This window comes from Camarhynchus parvulus, chromosome 2, assembly GCF_901933205.1.
Source record: "Camarhynchus parvulus chromosome 2, STF_HiC, whole genome shotgun sequence".
NCBI classification, from domain to species: domain Eukaryota; kingdom Metazoa; phylum Chordata; class Aves; order Passeriformes; family Thraupidae; genus Camarhynchus; species Camarhynchus parvulus.
This window is the reverse complement of record NC_044572.1, coordinates 96384005-96404393: the sequence shown is the minus strand read 5'-3', so window position 1 is coordinate 96404393 and position 20389 is coordinate 96384005. Positions and strand designations below refer to the sequence as shown.

The 20389-nt window shown below is 38.3% G+C and overlaps 1 protein-coding gene across 1 annotated transcript; it reads right to left on the bottom strand.

Moving 5' to 3' along the window:
- Positions 1-5655: 5655 nt before the first annotated feature.
- LOC115912627 (protein-glutamine gamma-glutamyltransferase 5-like) lies at positions 5656-19025 on the bottom strand. Its single transcript, XM_030964272.1, has 13 exons — positions 18922-19025; positions 16389-16568; positions 15826-16068; positions 14794-14912; positions 14156-14284; positions 13741-13918; positions 12669-12801; positions 11858-11961; positions 11513-11755; positions 9764-10090; positions 8763-8920; positions 8308-8441; positions 5656-7348 (listed from the first exon to the last, which is right to left on the bottom strand). Exons 1-13 carry the CDS (start codon positions 18926-18928, stop codon positions 5656-5658), a joined length of 3648 nt encoding a protein of 1215 aa, XP_030820132.1. The 5' UTR covers positions 18929-19025.
- Positions 19026-20389: the final 1364 nt, after the last annotated feature.

The following is a 20389-nucleotide window of genomic DNA, read 5'->3' as shown; positions in this document are numbered from 1 at the left end:
AGCAAATCCTTTGGGATATTGATAACACACGTAACTGTGTCCTAGATTTTGGGTCTAGTTTGGAACTGTATTCACATTTGCTGTTAAAGACGAACATTAAAATGTAGCTTAAATACAAATTATGAGGGCTATTGATAAACTTTGCAGATATGTGTGTGTTATATTCATTCTCAGCACATCAGGGATTAGACCATTTAAAGGAATTTGGCCTGGAAATATCTAGCTTCTGGACCTTGACTTGGCTTAAAAGAGTAATGAGAAGTACACTGGGTTCAATGCAGATCTCACTGGCTCAAAAGTTGATACATATTGGGACATAAATCTCAGGCACCTCAAAACTTTAAAAAGAAGCAGCAAGGCTCCTGCAGGGTTTGCATATCAGCAGAATCAAGCAGTATCCATCACAAAAACTTCAGAACTGCAATTTTGGGCATTTAGTCTTTAAATTTTGCCTTGTATGAAATAACCCTTCCATATCTTATTTCTGTCTGATCCATGGTCCTCAAATAAACTTCATACCTAGTTTTATACAAGCATATGAAGTTTCACTGCAAAGCTTTATAAACCAGGTCTCAATGAATCCTGTTTATCATTCCTTCTGCATTGATACTGTCCTTGGCAAATGGCCTCAGTCAGTGATGCAGAGAAGTGCACTTTAGTATTCAGCTAATGTACAGTTGGGACCCCTAATGACTCATGCTATTATAAAATTGACTGAGATCACCTAAAGGAAAGAAACAAGATCATTACAAAAACCTCAGTATTCTCCAAGTCATGTAATGCTTGTGCTCTGAAGACAGAATTCCCTATTAGGTACTCTGAAATGTCCAATGAAGGCTGTTGCAGCAATTTTGATGATATTTGCAATTGAGGAGTCTCTAGCTATTCTAATTGTTCCACTTGTTTGGAAAAGAGATGAAGGGCAAAAAAAAGGGCAAAAATGAAATTAACAGATAAGCAAAAATTAGAGATGAAGACGCTACATTTAGCTCAGTCAGAACTATGGAGTATTTCTAGGTCAGGGTTAATAGCAAGTGTCTCATCTCTCTACCCAGAAGCTGCTGTAGATGATGGATTAGGTTTACTGGAATATTTCAAGAGATTGGAAAAGCAAGGATTCCTGGTAATATTTATCTCAAAGACCAGCATTTTCTTATTTCTAATGAATCTAAAGGTGACTTGACATACTGTCATAGTTTTAATGAAATTTGATGTTTGATATTCAGAAAGAGGAATCAGAGAAACAAGAATCACAGAACAGATTTTCTAAAAGGAAATGGTGTATAGTGGTGACATTTATTTACACCATGAAGATTTTCCCTCCTTTACACATAACTCCTAGTTTTCTAGATACTTGATTTTGTCATTTTTTTCCACCAAATCATATGCAGCAGTGAATGCTCTTTATCCAAACCCTGCAGCAATGATCCGAAGCCTGCACTAAACATGTCTTATGGAGAAAACACCCATGTAATTTCAATGTATAATGGGTAGTGAACACACAGAAAGGTACAGATTGCTCAAATAAACAAAGCCATCTACTGAACACCATCAACAGCAACTTTTCTCAGGAGAGAAGAAGAAATAGTTATGATTAGTTGAAAAGTTAGACAGATGTGGCCAGTTAGTTACAAACCCTAATTTAAAATCCAAATTAGTGTGGTAGCAGACTTAATCATTTCTATAAACAAATAACAGAATAGTAACGAGGGCTCAGCTGTTCACTTACACTGAATTTGATCCTTGGGTTGGGAACAGTTTTTGCTTTCAGCCCTGCATTAGTATCTTGTACTAAACTTCTATTCCAGTGTTACTCAGAGTCAGAAAGTTACTAAACACAAATAAGCATAAAAGCACACTCTGTACCACACCTTGCAGTTCAAAGACAAAGGAGAAGGAAGAACATATAAAGGCAAAGAAGAAATTCCTCCCATCTAAGGCATTGAAGGAAAGAAAGAGCAGAGAATCCTGTTAAGTGTTTGAATAGGATTTCCTTCTACAAATAGACTTTTTCTTAGGTCTGCAAAATCACCTCTGGAAATGCAGCATGAAGGAATCAACTTTTGAAAAGTCAGATATAATGGAAATATACAATAGGTGACATAAAATTGCTGCTTAACAAATAAATAAATCCTTGTTATCTTTTGCATTTTGAATATTTTCATATTTTCCTGGTCAGCATATTTAATTGCTTTATTTTTATTACAATTCATAGTATATATTCAAAAATATTTTGACTAATTTTAGCACTAAATAAAATTACTACAGTTTTTCCTTAATTTAACCTTCTTGTCTGATACAATATATAAAATTTAATTTACCTCTATAACTTATGCTTGGTAGGAAATTTGTCCATTGAGTTATACCTTTCAACATTTTTCTTTCAGGTAATGGAATATATAAAAATAAATCATATTTCACTCCAGTATTTTATGGTATGCTGTCAGCAAATGTCCAAAGAAACACAAACCTAAAGCATTAAAAGTGAAACCATTAACTTGCAGATAAATCACAGAAACTTCTCATTTAAAAAATGATTTGTAAAGGTCTAATGAACTGTTAGGGATAAGAACTGAAAATTACCACATATTAGAATGGTAATTTCCCTCATCTCTAAAATAAATACAACCTTATTTCAGCTGGACACAAAAGTAAATTCCTCTAGTCCCATTTATACATTTTAAACCACAGAAAAGGTAACTATAACAATGCATGAGCAAACACCTTCTTTCACTTTCATCGCCTAGGGAAAAAATGTGAATATATTTCCCTCACTTAAATAAAATTCATGCCTGAACTGAGATTAAAATTAGAAATTTATTCCTGAACATATAAATATGACAGTACTGTATTTAATTTCTGACGACTATAACTGTCATGCTTGAGCTGGCTTTTCATTCTCTAAAATAGACTTCTTTATGTATCCCACCACATTACTGAATACTGTTAATCTTCAATATATTTAATACGTTAGGCAAAAAAAATTAATTTCTTGTGGGTTTTACTGCAAGAAGGTATATTTTAGACAGTCATTTTGGTCTGACTTTGCCAGTTGTGGGGAAAAAAAAACCCACAAACAAACCAAGCCACCACAACAGAAATTTTCTGAAAATTTAAACCCATGTCTCCTGACAAAGGAACTACCTTAAAAAACATAGGTTAGAGCATTCCATTCATAAACGCTTAAGAAGATAATTTAAATTCTGCTGGTTTTTGGGCTTTTTGTTGTTATTGGTTTGGGGACTCTTTTTCTTTAGTTTTCCACATGTTGCCCATCCCCTCTGCCCCCCCAATGAGTAAGAGACTGTACAATGGACTTTGATAAGAGACTACGAGCTACCCTTTGTTAATGTCATGCTGTATGAGACAACAACAGCCTCAATATCATTTATTCAGTATTAGAATAATTTTGAACCTAAAGGATTTCTGCCTTCCCCTATGGCTCTAGTTAGAATGAACTTACACTATTTTTCAAAAGCAATGCATATTCAGCATATATGGCAGAAAGAGTGTGAGTTGAGGTTGCACATGCTCTCAACAACTCCAATGACCAAATCTTTGGAGCTTCTGAAATATGCAGTCAGGTTCTTTCTCAAAAATTAGGAACATCAGAGAAGTCATGCCACTACTGGGAAAAGGAATCTGAAATGTCATTTGAGAATTGTGTAGCTATCATGTACTATTAACACTTGAAAAAATAATCACATTTTTTCTTAAGGAAATACTGTCTCAGTATCTTATCTATCTCTTCCTCTGCCACCCAAAGGTTTGTTCATTTTGGCATTTCTGTGGATTGAAAGTTTTACAGAGCAAAGAAAAAACTCATGCAACAAGTGGAAAAGTTTATTGAGAGAAAAGGGGATGGCTTCATTTTTCCTCTAACATCAAACTGAGTATTTCAGGTAAAGTAAGAAATCCATAGATTTCCCCCAACTTCAGATCTTATTCTGAAGCCTTGTTTTCAGACCTTGAGGAAAAGAACAGGAAATTTAACAGAAATGAAGTGGAGGGAAGATATCACAAACCAATTCACTTGCAGAGATTTAGTCTTCACTTTTTAAGCAGTATTACTGAAAATTAAAAAAAAAAAAAAAAAACCAAAACAATAGAATGACAGGTGGTTTTAAAATTTTTATTTTTATTGTCAGTCAGGCAAAGAAATTCTCAGCACATATCTAACGCAGACTATTGAAACTGTGTAAAAAAACCAAGTCACTGAGTTATGATCACACTACTACAATATCCAGGCAAATCTTTCTTCTACTCTACTCAGAATTACTATGCAGTTGATAGTGTTGGCATGTTCATAGCTACCATCTGACACCACACTATCTCAAAATCCTCAGAAGGTTACTCATTCTCATCACATAGGGGCGTAAACTACAATGATACTACGGAAATACTATTGCTACGTGGCTGAAGATTCTGCAGCACCAGCAAAATTACCTTACCACAAAACCCCATTAACACTTGCTGCTAAAATTAATAGACTACTTTACTAAAGACAAATAATGGAGGGATGGGAGGTGTTGTCAGTAAATCCAAAATTCTTACGAGCAAATCTAAAATTCAGGGATAGTTTCATTATGACAATGTATAATTTCAACTCCTAAAAAACCTGGAGAAGGTTAGCACTGGAACAGTACCATAATCTGAAGAAGATGCAGAACATTTCATTCACCTTCTTAAAAACTTTCAGCTGGAAGGACTGGATGTTGGAAAGGAAGGATAACATCATACTTCCTTTTCTAAGTTCAGGTCTAGTGGCAGACTTTTCCTAGCTATACAAAAAAAAAAGGCACAGCTGTGGAATTAGAGCTTTTCCTAGTAACCTAAATGCATACAAGGTATGTGAGAAAATTTTTGAAATATGCTATATGAAAAACAGTCAGTTGTGATAGCCAATATATTGTATTAATTATTCATCGAGTTTTTCAGACTTTCTAACATGACCTCTGTATTCTTGATACTAGGTCTGTAATACATCAAGAGTAGTAAAACTAAAATTATTATTTTAAAAAGGAAAAATAATTTAAAAAAAGACATCGTTAAACTCTTCAGCTGATTTGCAATGATTTAGGTGCTCTGTGACCTCCACAGTTTTCAGTGTTACACAACTAGGGAGACAGAGTGCATGCAGAACTGACCTGAGCCACAAGAACACTGGGGTTCAGGTGCCCAATGTCTGTTCGATGAGACATAAGACACGTCTGTTGTCACCTCTGCAGCATCCCAAGGACAGCACATTTCATGCAGGGAGATAGATTTGCTATGAGTGCTGTAGCCCAGGGAGATCTGAGAAATGTGCATTGCAAAAATCAAGAGAAGAGAGAGTGAAAGCACATCATTTATAAAACAGCTTGACTGAGCAAGTAAGTCTGATTACCTGCACCGTGCCACTATTGTCACGACGGCTCCACAGGGAGCACATTCATCTGTCATTTCCACCGTACCGTATCTCAAGACATACAAGTATTACATCGAATGCATCCCGCAGCAGTTGGCTCACAGCCTGCTTTCTGGCACATCTCAAATCCATAGATAAATGCTCAGGAGCAGCACGCTGCTCTTCATCACCCTATTTCTAACCTCTTGTAAAGCATCTGCACACAGGCTTTATTTCACTGGCTTCAGGTTTTCCCAGGTTACACGCCGTTACAGATATCTGCGTTTGAAATAGGTGAGAGTGCTCCTTGTGGGACTCCAGGGCCTGCGGGACCCTGCCAGAGCCAGGGTACTGCCAGAGGGGCAGGAGCCGGAGCGAGTCAGGGCGGCATAGGCAGAGGGAGAGGGGGAGGTGGAGCGGGGTAGGGTAGCGTAGCCAGAGCGGGACAAGGTGTAGGAGGAGCGGTTCAAGGAGCTGTAGGGAGGGCGTGTAAGACTGCCGTAGGTGGCACGGGTCGAGGAGTAGCCCAAGCGCCCCTCGGGGCTCCACAAGGATCGGGAGGTGGGAGCCCACGTGGAGCCAAAGCGACTGGTGGTCTCATAGGAAGGGCCCCACTGAGAACCACACAAGGAGCGAGAGCCAGAGGTGCCCACAAGCTGGGAGATGGAGCGAGAGGTGGGGGCACACAGGGAGCGGGCTGTGGGACCTGCCAGGGGGCGCGGCGATGGGGAGCACGGCAGGCAGGCAGCAGCCGAGGAGTCCAGGGGCTGAGCGGCCGGCGAGCTGGCAGGGCGGGCTCCCACGGCCACCAGCGAGGCGGAGGTGGGCGAGCACAGGGAGTGGGCCGCGGGGGGCCCGACGGGGCGGGGGGCCGGAGAGCACAGCGAGTGGGAGGCCGGGGGTCCCACGGGACGCTGGGGCGCCGGGGAGCACAGCGAGTGGGATGCAGAGGCACTGCCCACGTGCAGCACTGTCGGGGTGCTGCTGCGGTCAGCAGCACGGGGCACCGGGGAGGCCACCGGGGAGCACATGCCGTGCGCTACGGCGGCATTCAGGGGCTGGGAGGACAGGGTGGCCGCTGGGCCGCACGGAGGCTGGGTGGTGGGAGAGGGTGTGGAGCTGCAAACGACGTGTGAGATGGAGGCACCAGGCACTGAAAGGGGGGTTGCAGACTGGATGGGGTTGCCTATGGTGTGGATTACTGGAGAGCACATGGAGTAGGATGGCGGAGCAGACATAGGGACTGCCTGGGTTGCCCCATTGGGACTGGGGCCACCCATGAAGTGGGTCAGCAGCGCACTCACCGCATTATTCGCGGGGACAGAGACAGAATAGGACATTGGCCCCCCTCCAGCTCCAGAGGGGTGTGTGGGAGCAGGACCTGTCTCAAACACCACGTGAGGCATAGTGGTGCAAACAGGGTTGGATGCTGGGGCTGGCATGGAGCTGTACACGGATGGAGCCATTGGAGCACACGTAGCAGGAGGTACAGTCTCGCATATGACACGGAAGCCAGGATCGCATCCCATCTCAAAACCAGGATTGATGCTTGGATTGAAGCCTTGGTTGCAGATGGTGTTGCATAAGGGATGGCCTGCAGGGAGGTACACAAAATCATACACTGGCTGTCCTCCTGCGCTGCAGTTTGGGTTGCACACTGGGATACATATATATTCACACATGGAGTTGAAGGCAGGGTCTGCCACAGGGACAGCAGTTCCGGCTCCCCCAGAGCCGTTCATGGGGACGGAGCCATTCTCACACACGGGGAGAGACCCGTTCTGGCCAATGGGCAGGACACCATTCTGGCCTGCCGAGCAACACACTTCAGCTTTGGCACATCCCTTGCAGTAGGCAAACTTGTGGCACCCAAGGTTGGCCAGGAGCCGGTGGCAGCCAAGCCTGTAAGGTGTAAACTCCACAATGGTCCGTGCCTGTTGGTTGGATGCCAGCGTTCCCAAACTGGAGCAAGACAAAGAAAAGAATTAGGACCCTAATCCTTAGCACTCTGAGACCTAAGCACTACAAGATGAGTGCATTAATAAATTTTTTTTTTGCTATGACATACTTTAGAAACAAACTGTTATGACAATTTTGTTATTCTTGTGTTTTTCAAAAAAACCCATATTCTCTGTTGTGAAAAGCATGGGAAAGCTTTTGTCCCAAGAGAAGATTTGGAAGACTCCCATAGTTGCTTCTGTAATAGGAATTGGAAAATAAATTGTGGTACTGACTTGAATTCTTAAAAAAGGTAGCACCCTTCTGCCTCAAAGGTGTATTTATTGCTTACCATTTCCAGCAGTTCAACAGGGCAGCTTTGTGGAATCCAGTTCATTACTATTCAGTGAGAACAATTCTTAACTTCTTGCCCTCAAAACTAGTCATACTTTTGTCAGTTCTCCTTGTCATGAAGAGAAGCAATGCATATTAATGAACAGCTACTTTTACTAGAATATTACAGCATCTTGGAAGCTTCCAGTTTCCTGTGATTAACGTGTTATGAGCTTAGAATGCATATTGCTATTTCTCACTGTCATTCTTTAATTGTTCCTATATGTGGTTAGTGCCAGTTCATGAATATTTAGAGGAATTTTATTATAAATTCAATAGGGTTGTAAGGGATGGGGGATCTAGCTAGTACTTCTTGTAAAGAGAAGTGTGCAGATAGATATTTGATGCACCCACTTAAATGAAATCTTGAGAAAAATGAAGCAGCAGCATTCCTTGCCAGCTTTAAATGATCAGTTTCAAGAGGAGTGAGGCTTTTAATGGAGTCTCAAACTAATAAGAGGCAAAATGTCCTGTTCACGTGCCAAACGCCAAAAATATCAGAACTATTTTCTCTCTCAAAACCTGTTCTGAACTTGCACACCTTAGTCAAACCCCACTATTATCCCCATTTCAAGAACTGATGAACTTACTCAATGGTCATTGGCTCTTTGAATAAACCACAGCCTTCTAATGTCATTATACAATTCTTCATATCCTCCTGGAGAGGATTACAGAAGGAGATCTCTGCAGTACATGGTACTTTCAGTCTGGGTTGGCTCAGTAGCTAGGTAAAAAAAGAAACAAACACATTTTATGTTTTTTAATCATTACAACATTGACAATGAGGTAAATAAATGGAAGGGGAAAAATTAAAGGATTGTTAATATGCATTTCTTTTTGACTTGCTTCTATGATCTCTATACATTACTAAGTCAACTATTTTACTTTAAAAATCACACTAATCTCACTAAATTTAAAAAAGGCAATAAGATAAAAGAAAAATGTAAAATATTTCAAGTTTATTTGCATTGTACTTAGGAAGTGGCCAATAAGAGTCCCTAGGTCTGTTCCTTAGATCCCAAATTCCATAACTAAAGTTACTTACCTTTACAATAACAGGTGGTCTGTTGACTACAATATCCCTGCTCACCATCAGAATTTCTCCACACTCAGGGTCTGAGACAGCAACCACTTTCATAATGTTGTGATCACAGAGATAAGGTCCATATTGATTATATGATATACACAGTGGAATTTTTTTCACTGTAAAACAAATTTTTTCTTTTATTTTTCTGAACTTTTTATTAATATTTCCACTTTCCTTCCTCCTAAAGTTCAACTCATGCTTACAATGGCTTAATTGAATATTAAGTTATCATGGCATCTTTAAAAATAGACAAAATTTTTCCTGATTTAGGGTGATACATTTCTATGTTCATCAATCAGTTTCACAGTTTTCAATCCATCTATTAGTGAATTTTCAAGATTAGTTGATGACAATGATGATGATAATTATTAAGCAAAATTTGAAATGTTTCCTCCCAGTGCAATTCTTAAAACAGTAATTCAAATATAGGCAAATTCAAGCCTCATAAAATAGAATTTTAATATCAGTATGAAATTTTGTCTATAATTGTGTGGTTTAGTGAAAGAGATCTTGTTTCTTCCAGAAAAAGACATCAATCATGGAAACAGATGTTTATGTTCTGCTGCACATTTGCACTTCCCAGCACATGGTATGCCTAGGCAGGCGTTTTACACTGGCTGATATCTTCTGGCCAAAGAAAACATTGCTTTTCTGATAGACAACTGCAGCTTTATCTTTGTATTGAGTATAGAGTCCAGATTTGAAATTTCAATGAAGCAATTTTTTAAACTATCATAAGAATGTCTAGATCTTGAGAAATTAAGGAAAGACTACAATTTACCTGTCACTATACATGTAGTAGTGACATGGTGTTGATTTTTGAGTGATCATCCTAAAGGGAATTCAGCTGTCATTATTTAATACTGCACATCTCACTTCCCATTAGGAAGTCTCCACAAATCCTAAAAACCAACTAGCACCTAAAAAGAACAGGGTATTAGACAATTTCACCGTCTTACCTTCCCTTGGACCCAATGTGACAGTCACACAGTCTTTCCAAAATTGATCCATTGGGACACCACTGTAGGTTATAATTTGTGCACACAAATTAAACTTCAGGGTTTTGTTCTCATTACGCAAATTTTCGAGCAGCCAGTTGAGCTGGACATCTTCACCATACATTGGGCAGTTGGCCATCTTTAACCTCATGTTAATTCCGGAGTCACTCAGAAATGGGTTTTTCAGAGACGATAGCTCTCTGTCGATATGACAGTTGGAAGCGTTGCAGTACCCTGGGTGAATCCTTCTGTAAGCCCGGTAATGGGCTTCTTTGTTTTTCACAGAACCTGTTGAAGAAGATATATGATAATGAATCTGCTGGAGGCGCAAGAACCCTATTATTATTCTACCCAAATAATAAAGATAATTAAATTTATTGCTTCTTCTTCCTGAAACCCAAAGTAGCAGGTTGTTGTAGAATGAATGCACTAGATAATGAAATATGGGATACAGCAGACTGAATGCACGGAAGAAAATGAGCACCTTAGGGAAAAAAAGAAAAAATTATAAACCTTATTTAAGTAGTTAAATATAAAAAATGGTCATGTAAATCTCAAAATGTATAGTTAGTACAAAACTGAAAATATAACTCTCTAAAAGGATAAGGGTGAATATGAGATGCTACCATTCTCTCAAAAGACAAAATATGCCATTAAAACAAAGAAACTGTCAATTGTTTTCCAACCAACAGACCAAAAATAAACAAAAATCCCCACAGAGCTTGCAAATGTACAATCAGCTGTGATCTACTGTTCATTCCTTTATGCAGTCTTGCTGGTTGAACTCCTCGCGTCTACTGGAATATGAAAATCAGTAACCCATGGCCCAAATTAAGAGCAGCAGAATATGCTAATAATACATGAATTTAGTAAGTAGGCATATTTCCTGACAGACCTAGTACAAGAAGCAACAAGTAAGGTGTTAATCCTAGGTTTAGAAGAATTTGTGGGTTTTTTTAGATTATCTCGAGTCTGCTAATATTTTAAACTACTTTCAAGGTGAGACCAAAACATATACATATAAACAGTGTTATTTAAAGGGCTGGAATGCACAACCTGGGAAGGGCAGGTGAGAACTTTGGCTTTGTCTATTTTGGAGAAAAGCAGGCTGAGCAGTGACCTCATTGTTCTTCCTATCTTCCTGAGAAGAGGAAGTGGAAGGGGAGGTGCTGAGCTCTTTTCCCAGGTGTCCAGTGACAGGAAGCATGGGTATGGTTAAAAGCTGTGCCGGGGAAGGTTTAGACTAGACATTAGGAACAATTTCTTTATTGTTAGGCTGGTCAAACAGTGGAATAGGCTTCCAAGAGAGGTGGTTGATGGGCCGTGGTTGTTGTCAGTACCTTAAAAAGAGATATTTAATAGTATGTTTCAACTTTCACTCAATCCTCACATGTGAGGCAGTTGGATGAGATGGTCATTGTAGGTCCTTCCAGCTGAAATTATCCTATCCTATCCTATCCTATCCTATCCTATCCTATCCTATCCTATCCTAACCTATCCATTAGTATGTGTTTTGTTTGGATATCTGAATATATTTAGAAGTTTTAAAATCAAGATCTTTGAAGAGAAAAGCATCTGCCTCTTTCTCAAAAATGAAAAGAAAATTTCAGATTGTTCTGCACATTTAAACGCAGGAGAGATTACTTTGATACTTTTATATGATTAGCCTGTAAAATTTCCTCTAACCCATTCAATATGTTTTCATCATACCTAGTTCATACTTGTAAGCTCCAGTGATATCTTCAAATTGCTCACTGCCAACACTCTTGGTGATTAGACGTTGTCCACATGGCCATGTGTCACAGAAAAATTTCGTTCTTTTGGCATTGTTTTGGGAGAGCCAGCCAACATAGTTTGAATTTACTCTAGAAAACATATGATGACCATCATAATCCAAGTCCAGTTCCCCTTCCCTGATGCTCCGAACCCATGTAGGACCACTGCAAGCTGAACCTAAACCAGAGAACAAAAATGTTATAACACATTGTAACCTGAATAGTAGGGAAACTCAGCAACGTAATCTGAGGAAAATTATTCCAACTATAGTAAAATTACCTCTGCCTGTTTCCAGAGGTGTTGGATCCAGACACTGCCAGTCACCACAGCACTGATTTATATCTCTGCGAGCCATCCAAGATTCATTCCAGCAGTGGTATCGCCTGTAGAATGAAGGAATATTCAATTAAAGATGTCTCTTGGATTACCAAGTTTAACGCCTATGACAGAGGAAAACCATGTCAGCGATAATTTTTTGATCAACTGAAGATTTTGTATGTCTAAACACTGTTAATGACATTTATGGCAGGAGTGGTTTTGTTCTCTTTAGACATCTCAGGCTGGAAATTTGTTCCAGAACCCCACAGACCTGATTGCAAAACATGTTTCTTTTAGTAGATAACATGACAACACAGTTCTTTAAGTTTAACAGGAATTGAAAGGTTTATAAGAATAAAACAATCCATTACAAGGAACATCAGAAGAACAACATGAGTATCAACCAAGTGATTATGACTGAAGATAAAAGTCCAAGTTAGGGATAAATTTTCCCTAGCATTTAATGATCTACATTACACTTTTACAGCTTTCTAACCTGGATGGCCTTATTTTTTTCAGTGGATAAGCATAAGCAGGCAGCATGGATTCTCACAAGAGGTTTTGCTTTTTTTGTTTTTTGAAAATCTACATTTAGTAGACTGCCTCTTTAGTAATGTCATGGTTTTGAAATGCATTATTAGGAAACTGAAGAGCATTACCAGATAAAGAAAGAGATACACCAAAAGAGAGACACTGATCTGCTAAATCTATACCGATTTTCCTATAATGTAATTTTTAAAAGGGCAAAAGAGCTTTATATTTTTTTATTTACCATAGTTTGTCTTTGCCACACAGGTTTTTACCAGTAGAGTCAAAAATCTCATTGATACCAAGGGGATTCTCAATTGAGCAAGGAAAACAGAAGCTTGTGACAACACGGCTTGGAATTCCCAAACATCTCATCACTGTAAGAAAAAATATGAATGAATCATTACAAATCCCAATTAGTCAGTCAAATCCTTCACTTATTTTATAAGTTATTATCTTATATTCTAATTTTCAGTTATAGAAACACAATGGATAGGCAGCAATATTTGTGGTGCAGTATCTTTAAGATTCTTTTTAGTTCTTGAAAAGTAGTTTGAAAAAAAGCCTAGCAGAAAGGAATGGTTTTCTACTCTTCCATCTTAAAATAAAAACCAAAAACATCCATAAAACCAGATGGTTTAAGTTCAGAAATGCTTAACTTGACTCTGCACTAATAAAACTTTTTTTTTTTATAAATAGTGTGGTACATATAGATTCACCTACAAGACTTCAATTTAACTTTCTTCATTCAATGTAGAAGCAGGTTCAGTAGAGAAATGGTATAAAGCTGGAGCTCAGATCTAATGTCTGAAGAGTTTAGTGCACTATTATCTAATCTTTTGCATTAAAAGGAGAATATAGCCTAATGCACTTGTGTTTTGGGAGAGACATTACTATAGATCTTCCTGTTCATAACTTAATGCTTTTTCTTATCCTTCAAACATCACCCAAAGCATAAATTTTGGTTCCACAATGGGGTTTTGGAGGTTGTGTTGGTTCCTTCCAACCCTAACTACTCTATGATTCAACAATACTGCACTTGCTCTGTGTTTTAATAAAAGTTTCAGTATTGATAACTGCATAATATAAAGGTCACAGAGAAGATGGAACTACTTTTCTTGCTCTTCAACCTGTATAGGAAAGCAAAAGGTTGATAATAAACACTTTATCAGGAGCATGAGAAAAATATTCAATTTCTTTTCTTGTAAAATTCTTACAAGTGAAATTATTCAAGTAGTTTTTAGGGTCAGAAGTTTTTGATCCTTGTTTTCTTCTTTTCTCTATAAACTAGGTAAAGGCAAACTGAAATATCATACCTGTGCACATTACTGAAGCAAGAGATCCACAGTACCCATATCTGACCGGCCTGCATCTGCCACTGTACCACTGCTGTAGAATAGGGACACTTCCATTCCAGGAAAATGGCTTTGTTCCTTTCAGGTAATCATTGTTTTCTGGAATCTTCATGATACTGTTAGTGGTATGGCTGCTTATCTAGAAAGAGGAAAGAAAAACAACCTTTTCCAATGGCTGACCATGTCTTCGCATTCTGAGCATGTCTCAAAATCATTAGAGATTAGCATTAAAAGTTTAATTTTCCTGTGAATCTGAGCACAGGAAGGATTTCCCCTGCTCGCCTGCTGCGTTAGATTACTGTGCAGTCTGTCCTTCTACAATATAATGAAGTGTGACCTGATCTATTCAGAGGTCTCACACCTCCACAGATCTTACCATGTGATTCACCACCATGCTGACATGCACGGGGTCATTGCGCCAGCAGTGATCACGATCAGAGCCATGATGGTAACTCGCACCCATATCTAAGATCTTCAAGCAGATATCCAGAATCCCATCTTCAAACTGAGGAAAAAGGACAATAACATAGGCATCATGGTATGCTGATGTTGCTAAAGTACCTTTCTTATCAATAATCCAGTCTTTTTCAATTATATGAGCTGCCTTTCACCTCTCCTGTCCTTTTTTTTTCTTTTTTCTTTTTTTTTTTAATTTTGTTAAATCAAGCACAGCTCCTAGTGGTCTGCATGGTATTGCCTATCTGCCTGAAGGAAAACCAAAGGCAAGAATGTCATTTTTACTTGTGTTAGACCAATGGAATAATTTTCCTTCTGAAGCACAGTGTTTGTTCCCAGAACATTGTGCAATTTCCCTCATTTTAATAGGTAAAACTTTGTTCCAGTTATTTGGGCTACAGTGAAATTCTCAGACATTTTGGTTCGTGTATACATAGTCTGAACTGATCCTAAAAACCTTTGCACTACAAGTAGGGCATAAAGTTCTGAAAAAATACAAACACTTCATTTATCAGTATATGGATGTCATCTATTTCTGAAAAAGTATTAAAAAAATACCTGTCCAAAGTGCCATGGTCGAGAGGTTATGTGCTTGTGGACTCCTTCATACAGTATTCCATGTTCGTTCAGAACATATTCTTCTCTATGGGCCTGATTGTCCAAATATACAGAGTCATCTGGAAAAGATGAAGAGCTTTCATTCAGACAAAATATACCTTTCTAATACTTCTCTGTTTCTGCATCACTGGATCCCTCTCTCCTTTCCTACCAGTTTTTGATATATACTTTTATCTTGAAGGTTGTGGGCTTTTCAAACACTCACAGACAAATCATTCCTACTTACAGCTAGATAATATCTTTCCTAAGTCTCCCCCTACTGTAGAACTCACTAATGGAAGAGCTTGCAATTTATCTTCACACTAAGCTGTTCTACGAGTCAAACACTCAGCAACATAGAGTTGTGTATCTGATTTAGATCAAATCAGCACAGACAATGTGAATATTTGTCATGTAATGATTTTGGTGAGGTCTGCAGACTCCAGAATTGCTTGCTACCTGAGCCAGATCTAAAGAATTTAATTTGTATTTGTACTGTATTATTTTATGATGACAACACAGTATTCACAGAATTACAAAATGGTTGAAGTTGGAAGGGGCCTCTGGAGGTGATCTGATCCAACCTCTAGCCAGTTTCTCAGGCCACATCCAGGTGGCTTTTGAATATCTCCAAGGATGCAGACTCCACAGCTGTGCTAGTGCTCAGTCACTCTCACAGCAAAAATGTGTTTCCTGATGAACAGAGGAAACTTCCCAATACTTTCTATCCTGTCAGGACACTGTAATAGTTGTGGGTAAAAAATTATACCTCACCCCTACTACCACTAAAAAAACAAATCGAAACAATGGCTTGAGACAGTCTTGAACTTGGAGGAAAAAGATTTAAAAGAACAGAATTAAATCTCTCCTTAATTCTCATTGTTTCTGTTACTACATCCTTTACGCACCAGTTAAATAATAAATGTCTTCAACAGTTTTACTCATCACAAGCTATTTTTCTTAAAACAATCTGATTGTCATTAGAGTTCTTACCTGCACACCAAGGGTTAAAAAGGACATAAAAATCTCCAAGACACCGCTGATATGTGTGACCACAAGATGTGATTTGCATATTGAGAATATAACGGCCAATGCAGACATTGGAAGGAGGAAACACACTGATACTGATGCATTTTGGCTGATGAACTTTGTAGGAAGCACTCCAGCAGGTTTGATCCAGACATCTGCCCATTGGGAAGGTGCATTTTGTCTCATTTGATTCACAGGGTCGGAGGCCTTTTCAGGAAAATAAAAACCACTTCCATCAGACTACTAAACAAAGCACATGTAAAAGGCTAGTAATTTGCTTAGGCATCATTTGCAAGGCGAAGCTCCCAAGGGTGGATTTCTTTTTCACTTGTCACTTCTCTAGCAGAGTGAGAAAACTTTACATATTAGAAGAACTGCCTGATTTAGAGGAAGGTAGTCTCTTTACATGGAACATGAGTAGGTTATAGGAATATGAAGACTATGAAAGAAGTCTTCTGAAGTCTATGGGAAATATTATTAATCAACAAAGGACTAGGAAAGTCTACAGAGTGCTTAGGAGTGACTACCTGTCTCCACGGTGAAAGCAGCCTGGTCCACGGAGTCATCCCATTCTCGATTTTGGAAGCGAGCATATAAACTAAATGCTTGCCCTCTCCTTATTATCTGTCTGTCAGTTCCAAAGAAATGGGTATTATGTATTTGACAGTTGGAAGGACAGTTCAGGTCGACTTCTCCCAGCTCAATAACTGCAGGACAGAGAAAGGAGCACAAAGAAAAACCCCATATAATTAAGTTCCCAGATTCAACTGTGGTTAAGATTAAGTGACAGAGAAGACAACGATGAAAGACAGAGATAACTCTTTCAAAATTCATTCAAGACTTTGTTCAGAATTCAGCGAGACTTAAATTGAGACATACATCCATAAAAGTTCCTTTACAAGTTCACCACTTTCCTAGCTTGCAGATGGAAACTTGTCTAACTCTTTGATTTTTGTAGCTGTGCTACAAGTTTCACTTCTTTTATATAGTGCCTCATTGTATTATAAATACCAGATGCTGAAGGCCAATATAAGTATCTCTACTTGAAAAGCTGACTTTGCATTGTAATAGTCTCTCCACACATTATAACATTCTGTCTACAGTTACAGTTTTGCACATCATCATCACATGATCAAATGATGCAGAAACATCATTTGAGATGTTTGAGTTTTTTAATAAAAGAAATAAAAAAATAAATAGAATAAATAAAAAATTTGATAACATGTATGTATTTGAAAGCTTAAGTGGCACTCCAAATTATTTATGAAAAAAATAGATATGTATAAATTTCTATCCAAGACTTAAAAAAATGTTAAATGTGCATGCAGATGTCTCAGTCTGCACTCTCAAAGTCATAAAAAAGTTTGCAGATATCATTGAGGAACTTAATGGAAAAGGAAGTATTCACAAATTGTGACATTTTAAAATGCTGACAAACTATCCCAGGTGCTGTGATTAGCTTGACAAAAATCTTGGCTGATTCCCCCTTAGGCATCCTCCTTGCATATCAGGCATTTCATAGGAGTAATTATGACACTGGTGCCAGAAGGATGGGTGGCAACATTCATCTTTACTTATTTGCATACAACTTTTTATTTTCCAAAGTTCTTCATTCTAATTGAAGATGATGGGAGCCACAGATTCTCAGAAGTTTTGGAAATTGGCTTTACTGATGTACAAAGTCTTGTATTTTATTATAATATTAAAGTGTTAAGTTTGGTCCTGCTAAGCCTACAGAAAAATCTAACAATGCAGCTTCTCTAACAACATGGGTACCTACAGAATTAATATTTAAGGGAAAATAAAATACTTTTTCCTATCCAAAACCAAGGGTGTATCCACTCAAGGGGAGACTCATAGCTAAGCCCTTAGGATCAGGAAATTTTTAACACAAACCAGTGGAATTTCCCAGGATCACATCTTGAATTAAATAATAATTTAAATTAACTGGGGAGAGGGTGGGAGCAGGTGGAATAGGTAGGGAAGAGGCAAAAAAAAAAAAAAGCAATTTCTTCTGATTTGTTTTCCTTGAATAAAAATAATCTTGTTTCTCATCTAACTATTTAAACTTGGTCATGCATTGGTCATTCAGATCTTCAACAGAGATCAGCAACAAATGCAGAGCTGCGTGCTACCCATGATAAAAATTTGCGCACGATCAACAATAACCAAAAAAACACAGGAGTGCATTACATCATTATTGCTCATGAATACAACATACCTGCTGACAAGAATGAGCAACAGAACTGAACTGAAAATCTCATATCTTAATGAGAGTTGTCAACCATAACGCAAAGTATTCTGGCCAAACCGAAAGTACTTATAGCACACATGGCAAATTCCTGCGGTCAAGAACACTGAAAGAACCTGATCCTTGCCTGGTCTCTGGAGGTGTTTATAAACCAAGACAACTACTCTTCATCCACTCAGTAATCCAGCTGAACTGGAACATCAGGGAGCTGAGGTATTACATTTCCCAGGGATGTTCTCTAAAGTCAGCCCACAGTTTGCTTATCAGATTTAAGTATCGCAACTGGATCATAAACGAGCTAATGATTACTTTCTTAAGCAAAGACAGCTCAGAAAAAATACGAAAGGCAATTCAGTTTCACATTTCTTACTGGTTTTCTGCCTCTGGTCTGGTGGAAACCTGACTATCCATACCAGTCACAGGGTTTTCTCTATCAATTCATATTTTTCCTTCATTCAAGACAGAATACATCAGGCATTCACTGGAAAATAATTGCTTCTAGCATGAGAATACTGAAATCTAGTACTCTGTACTTATGCTAGCAGTAAAGTTTATTCTTTTCCGTGCTATTTCCTATTTTCAGAATTGGCTGTTGTTTCACTAAATCTTTTCCATAGCGTTATCCTTCATAGTAGTTTTTTTAAAAGTAGTTTTTTTCCCTTTCTTACTAGTTCCACAAAGAACATCCAAACATACAAGTAATCCCTACACAAAAATATGTGCAATTTTTTAGGCCTGTACACATGATCATTTAATTATTTCTGTTTTCAGTCCTGGTTTAAGGGACATTAAAGTTTCAAGAAACTTACCTTCCATTTTTTCTTCTACATGTACTGGTATCTGAAGCACAGTACTGGTGGATATACCAGCTCCTCAGCAAGACGCACTGCAAGGTCTGGCTGATCTCCTCTGCCAACCAACCTAATTTCCTCTCAGTAACACTTATATTCAGAACTAAGAGGCCGTCACACGTGTTGCATCAACAAAATACCAGTTTTAAAAGAGGCCCCACCCATGTGTCTACTGATGCTCATAAATGATTCATTTTAACTTCCAGCATTATTAGGGAGAGTCCTGCGGCTGAAGGGAGGGAAGAGATCTTGGTAACCTCACCTATAGCACAGTGCTCTCAGTGTCCCACAGCTTGCCCTGTCTCAAAAATACTTTAAAGCCAGGATGAATCTAAGCACATTTCAGGGTAAGCCATTATTTCTAGCCATCCAAAGTTGCCATAAATACCAGCACCTACTGTTCCCTTCTGGCTAGACACCTTCAGACAGCTATGGAAAACAATAAGGAACACTGGACTAAAGCTGAATTTACACTCTCAGAATATGATAAGCAGTGGACATTTTTAGCATAATGTAAGCAGAAAGTGCAATTTTCAGACAGTCTGCACAGCACTCCCTCCAAGGGGAGGTCAGAACAAAAACAATCAGTTACAAACTTTTTCCAACTAAACTGTAAAATATGCGGAGAGCATTGAAGTTGATGATAAAATTTAACCTGAAAATTATATAAGTTGTTTATACTATGTATGTATTTATTTCCTAGCACACTGTTTTCTTAGCTTACTCCACCTTCCTTCCCCTGAAATTTTGAAAACCATTTCAAACAATATCTGTGAACAAAAACCATGTTAATGCTTTAACACAAAATTTGTGCTATTTTATTTAGGTTCCAGGCATATGTAATAAAATAAAACAAAACAACCACAGCAGTGTTCTCTTTGTACTCTCAGTGATGAGTAGTTTAGCCTGAAAATAGGAGACATGGATTCAAATTTCTTGTGGCAAAACCAGAACAAACATGTGCTACTAGTTTCCTCCTATCCTTCTTATGCCTCTATGCCATGCTTTACTCCATAAGCTATCTTTTGTATCCCTCAAAGTTATTCTTTAGATTGAAAAAACCTAACCCTAAAATAAAACAAAAAATAACCCCAAACCAAGAAAAACTAAACACAAAAATAACCATTGATATAGAAAGATTCAGACACAATGACTGAAGTTCAGTGATTTGCATAACTGCCTGGATTCTAGACAGGGCTTTAAGAAATCATGAAATGAAAAAGCTTAACAAACAGTGAAATAACTTAGTAAGCATAACCTAACAGCTCAGGTATTGTGAAATAACTTCAGAGAAATTAAAGCAAAGAAAAAAATCAGCACATCAACAGTGGGTTTGGAAGAGAGCAGATAAAAAAGTTTGTACGACTGATGCATATGAAAGTGAATGTAATTTTCAATGTGTTCATATTTTGAAAATTATAAATGT

Bases quoted from the DNA above. Each gene is read 5' to 3' on its own strand.
- LOC115912627 (XM_030964272.1), bottom strand. The intron at 10,091-11,512 runs GTATGATGAAAA...CTTCTTCAACAG, and splicing joins AGCTTACAAGTATGAACTAG to GTTCTGTGAAAAACAAAGAA. The intron at 8,921-9,763 runs GTAAGACGGTGA...TTTGTTTTACAG, and splicing joins CACATTGGGTCCAAGGGAAG to TGAAAAAAATTCCACTGTGT.